General features: G+C 33.3%; 1 protein-coding gene across 1 annotated transcript; it reads right to left on the bottom strand.

Moving 5' to 3' along the window:
* Positions 1 to 542: 542 nt before the first annotated feature.
* Positions 543 to 5,136, bottom strand: LOC145693928 (uncharacterized). The gene is made up of 2 exons (XM_081770085.1): positions 4,536 to 5,136; positions 543 to 751 (listed from the first exon to the last, which is right to left on the bottom strand). Exon 1 carries the CDS (start codon positions 5,108 to 5,110, stop codon positions 4,691 to 4,693), a length of 420 nt encoding a protein of 139 aa, XP_081626211.1. The 5' UTR covers positions 5,111 to 5,136; the 3' UTR covers positions 543 to 751; positions 4,536 to 4,690.
* Between the last annotated feature and the right edge of the window lie 381 nt (positions 5,137 to 5,517).

Raw genomic sequence — 5,517 nt, forward strand, 5'->3', positions numbered from 1 at the left:
ACTCAAATTCTACTTTCATTCTGAACTTATTTACGGAACTCATTTCATCAAACGAAAAAAAAAAAAAACTTTTGTCGCTGGCTGTACAATACATTCAGCATGCGTGAAGATATGCGTCCGCTGGAATTATGTAGCTCGGGGTGAAGATGGAGTCTCTTCTCCCCGACGCACCACCAAAAATTATCACTGATAATGGGTTATTATAAATCGTCGGTTTTATTTTTATTTTTCACAGACATTACTTGATTCTTACAATCAGTGGCGGCTCTTGAGGGAAGTCACTTTGGTAAAAGCTTACGCTTCAATGCTACAAACTAAGAAAAAAAAAAAGTTTTATATAGCTTCAGAAAGTTGTGAACAATAGTAGAGTAGGCAAGTTTTCTTCCTAAACCTGTAGCAGTATGCTTTTTACCAATGTTACTCCCTTCAACAGTCACCATTGATTTCAATAAAGTTTATTCAGAAAATTTTTAAAGTGTATTTTATAAGGAACAACACCAAAATATTTAATAAAATAAATTTTATTTACAATCGTAGCTTTATGTATACAATTAACTAAGTTAACAATTTTATTGTGGCTGTAAAAATGTAAGTCCTTTGATGCCAAAATATATCTGAACTTATAAATATGATGATTCTATTTCGTACTCTGTTGTCTTGAAACAACTCCAGGAGGTGTTTAATTTTCTAAGTTGATTACAGAAGCTCCGTGTTTTCAAAAATAATTTCAGGACTGCTACAGGAGGATACACTGCAAAATAAAAGAAGAATATGTTTCAGGTTAAAATGCAAATGTGTCTCTAAAAGTTACATTGAAAATATTTTTTGTCTCTTAATCAAAAGGCGAAAACTACAGTAACATATATTTTTTTTAATCTTATCTTTATTTTCTTTAAAGGAAAAAGAGCAAACGAGCTAATTCAAATCAACTAAAAAATTTAAAAAAATAATTTTGTTTTCAAGAAAGTTACTTTTCTTTTTTTAAAAAAAAAAATTTCTTTATATATGAAGAAAAAAACATTGAGCCATGAATCATGCAAGTACTTATTCCCAATCTAATGACTAGAGCGCGTACCTGTAGTAGACAAAGTTCTGAGTTCAATTCCCACACTGAAAAAAAATCATAGGTAAATTTACAAAAAAACGGTGTCAATCTGTTTGCCAAGCCTCTATGTAAATCAATTCAAACCTACAGAGTAAAATTACTAATATCAAGTGGTGTAAAAATTACATTTTTATTAATAAAAATAACATATTTTCTTATAAATTTAGTGTAAATTTGTAAAAGAACCAGCAACTTTTGTGATTTAATCTAACGAAATGTATATGTATTATTGTAAAATCATTTACCATTCATTTTGTAAGTTCATATACATTTCCTTAGATTAAATCACAGCATTTGCTGTTTCTTTTTACAAATTGATAGTAAATTTATGAGAAAATATTATACTTTTATTGTTAAAAATGTAATTTTACACCATTTCATATTAGTAATTTTACTTTATAGGTATAAATTGATTTACATAGAGGCTTGGCAAACAAATTGTCACCGTTTTTTTGTAAATTTACCATGAAATATTCTACAGTGTATATGAAACTAAAGTATACTTGGGAATGTATGAGAGTTGCGATTCTCAAAAACCAGTCACTTCGAAGAAATGAGAAATACACAGATATTCAATAATTCATTTTTTTTAAAAAATGAAATATTTCACGGGCATATTATTGTCCACCATAATATTACTTCGCCGGGAGTCGAACCAGGGTTCCCACGCATCAGAGCTAAGCGCTCTACTACTGAGCCACCGTGCCCCGACTGATGAGATTATTACTGAATCGTTCAGAGAAATTTCAAAATAAGGGCTTCATCACTCTAAGAAAATAACACTGCAACATTATAAGGAAATTACCAGAATATACCGTAAATATTTGTCATGTTAAACCTTCATAACAACTTCATTAAATGCTTGATTTAGTCAAATATTTTGTACAGTCCGCAGAAAAAAAAACCTGCAACATGAGCATGTAAGTTTATTGTAAAACGACGAGGTCTTTTGCTTCAAAATATGTGTGCAGGGGAGGACGCAGAGGTTTCCCCTGGCCTGATTAGTGCCACTTAGACGTTATGTTGATTCCCTGCGCTGTTAGGCGTAGTTTCACAATAAACTTACATGCTCATGTTGCAGATTTTTTTGCTGCGGACTGTACAGTGCTAGAAGTATCATAATATGAAATGGTAATTCCGCAAGTAGGCGTCTAGTCGCATTGACATGGTTAACTTAGAACTAGACAGTATGACTGTATATACCGATTCCTTTGTTGCTTTAAATATTATAATATTAGCTATATACTACATTGATGATTTCTTTTCAAAAATATTTAACAAATATATTTATAAACTCTTCCCAGACCTTTATGTTGTTATTTTTTGTTTTAATGTTCAGTGTCCTTATTCAACACCAATACTATACGAGACACGGACCTACAGTTTAAGGTGAAATCGGACTACCGTAACGTTCACATTGCAAGGCCCTACCACCGAGAATCCAATCCGGGACCACTGAGCACCAAAAGCTGGCGCAGTAGCCACTAGACCAACAGGGAAGGCCCCCACTGTTCTACTGGCTAACATATGAGCCTTTGGTGTACGTGGTCCCGTTGTTCGATTTGCAGTGACAGAGCAAGAAATGCATTACATTGGTTCGATTTCTACCTTGAAACATGAATCCACACCTCCTGTAACTTCGGTTCTAACAGTAAAAAAAAATATATTAGATTTAAATATATTTTTAAAGATCTTTCAGATATGGAATGCAAGGTAATTAACACTGGAATAATGAATGATTACAAATAAAAGCCAAAACAATGAAGAAGAAATTTAGCTAGAACATCGTATTAGTGATACCATCCCAGCATTCGCCTGGCGTAACTGAAGATAAACTCTAGATTATCCTAAGTTTGGCTGGCACAGGGTTTGAATTTGGAAACTCGCATTTACGATGCAAGAATCAGGAAAAAACTAGTTATTTTAGTAAAATATTCCCTGCTTTTTGCAAGAATTTTCGAGCGTTTTGCCTTCACATTCACTAGGAAAATGTTGTGATGATATGAATTACTATAGAACTTGACCAATTTCCTACCCCCACAATTTGATCATTTATTCTCCCAGTGAAGCCCCCCGCTGATCTAGTGAATACGTACACATTTTGGGTGCAAGAGGTTCCGAGTTCAATAATCGATGAGTTTCAAGCATCGAACTCACTACAATGATTCAGATCCTCTTTTAAATTATAGGTATTGTCTTATATAGCCACATTGCTGATAAAGGATGTAAATAATTTATCAAAGGATGTAAAGGATTTATCAACTAAATAAATCAAATCCATCAGGCAAATGCTGGAATAGTATCAATTCATAAATACCAAGTACGACTTCTTTCCCCAATATCAATATTATTACTGCTGATCGTTAAGTACAGCAGCATAAATTGGTGCTGTATTTTGAATTTTTAAAAGAAATCATTTTTAAAAAAAGAAGTAAACATTTATTGTACTGCGAGTATTATAATGCTCTTTGCTAAGCTCATTATTTTACTTTATTTTAGTAAATAAGTTAAAGGCAGTCAAAAATGTAAAAAGTGGGCCAGTTAGTATCTACAAAATGCTACTAATTAAATGCTACTAATAATGTTTTTCCAAATCTCTTCTTACAGACCAGGAATTTGGGATAACATTGTAACGTCACAATGTTTGCACACTCAAATTCATACAGTATACAAAAGGTCTTGCAAACAATTATTAGTTCATATGTTGAAAACAATTATTAGTTCATATGTTGAAAGCAATTACTACTTGATATGTTCAAAGAAATTATTAGTTCATATATTGAAAACAATTATTAGTTCTTATGTTGAAAGCAATTATTAGTTCATATGTTGAATGCAATTATTAGTTCATATGTTGTAAGCTATTATTAGTTCGTTTGTTGAAAGCAATTATTAGTTCATATGTTGAAGCAATTACTACTTGATATGTTCAAAGAATTATTAGTTAATATATTGAAAACAATTATTAGTTCGTATGTTGAAAGCAATTATTAGTTGATATGTTGAAGGCAATTATTAGTTCATATGTTGAAAGCTATTATTAGCTCGTTTGTTGAAAGTAATTATTAGTTCATATGTTGACAGCAATTATTAGTTTATATAATCTCGTCTTATAGATACTAACTGGCTCACTTTCTACATTTTAAAAATATTTTTCATTCCCTTCATGTTATGCACTAAAATGCCCTCCCTCCAAAAAAAAACTGAGAAGTAAGCTTAGCAAGAATAATGTCTACAATAATCTTACACGGCCTGAGATCAAACTAGAGGCTTTTTGGACAAGAGTTAAGTGCTATATTGCAGAGCCTTCATCCCATTATTATGCTACCAAAGTCGCGAAATATATATATTAATGAAAATCGTACTCTACTATTAAAAAAAATTGAACAAGCTTAAGATTACAGAATTGTTAAACTTTTACAGCACGTACCTTGCTGAAAATGTTTCTCAGTGAATCTACTGGTCAAATTGTATACTTCAAGCAGATAAATTGCCAACACTGTATCGGTTTTTCCAATATTCTTATCTCCGCCATTTCGTTTGCCTTATTCGTCTCCATTTTGATCCGTCCTATTATCGTGTCCTTTATTTGTACTCTTCTTCTTCATCAGCTTCTCTTCCTTGAGGTTCGTCCTCCTCCTCAGCCTCTCTGTAGTAGTAATGAGGTTTATAATAAGAATGGTAGCCATAGTGAGGTTTGTAATATGGGTGGTAGGGCTTGTAGTAGGGATGGTAGTAAGGTTTGTAACCGTAGTGAGGCTTATAGTATCCGTATTGAGGTTTGTGGTATCCGTAGTGAGGTTTATAGTATCCATATCCGTAGTGAGGTTTGTAGTATGGTTGGTAATAGGATCTTTCAAATCTCTCCAGTTCGTCTGCGCTGTCCGCCTGTTGTAGACCCACTGACGAGTCGGAGGAGGCAGGGTTGTTATTGTTGTCTTCAGCAGGGACAGAATACACTGCCCCCACAAAGAAAGCGAGACAAACGATCAAACAGGCCTTCATGGTCGGTGCTGTGCTAGAACTCAAGACCAGTTGCTGCTGCAGAGTACGAAGATCCAGGCTTGTGGTTGTCTTTTTATAAGGAATTAAAAACGGTGTTGTGGGATGCAACTAAAATGACGACATTGCGTTTATACGTAATGTTGTAAATAAATATTCCACAGCACACGTGCCGATTGCTAAATATGCTGAATTACTAAAGATCTACTTTAAGACATAATTAAGCGTTTTGCTGAGTTTTACAATTTATAACAAGTTGGCCAACGACATGCTTTACAAACCATCGTTGTAGCTAGATAGGAAATAATTTTATTTTTGTCCCAGGTTCGAATTCTGGTGAAACCACATTGTGTTAAAATATTGCACTCTTGTCGTTGTCTGGGAGGCCAGGATCCGATTCTTACCAATAA

Source organism: Thermobia domestica, chromosome 9 (genome assembly GCF_964235325.1).
Source record: "Thermobia domestica chromosome 9, izTheDome1.hap1.1, whole genome shotgun sequence".
NCBI classification, from domain to species: domain Eukaryota; kingdom Metazoa; phylum Arthropoda; class Insecta; order Zygentoma; family Lepismatidae; genus Thermobia; species Thermobia domestica.

What these genes read in the sequence shown, in the direction of transcription:
- LOC145693928 (XM_081770085.1), bottom strand. Translation starts at nt 5,110, where the DNA reads ATGAAGGCCTGTTTGATCGTTTGTCTCGCTTTCTTTGTGGGGGCAGTG.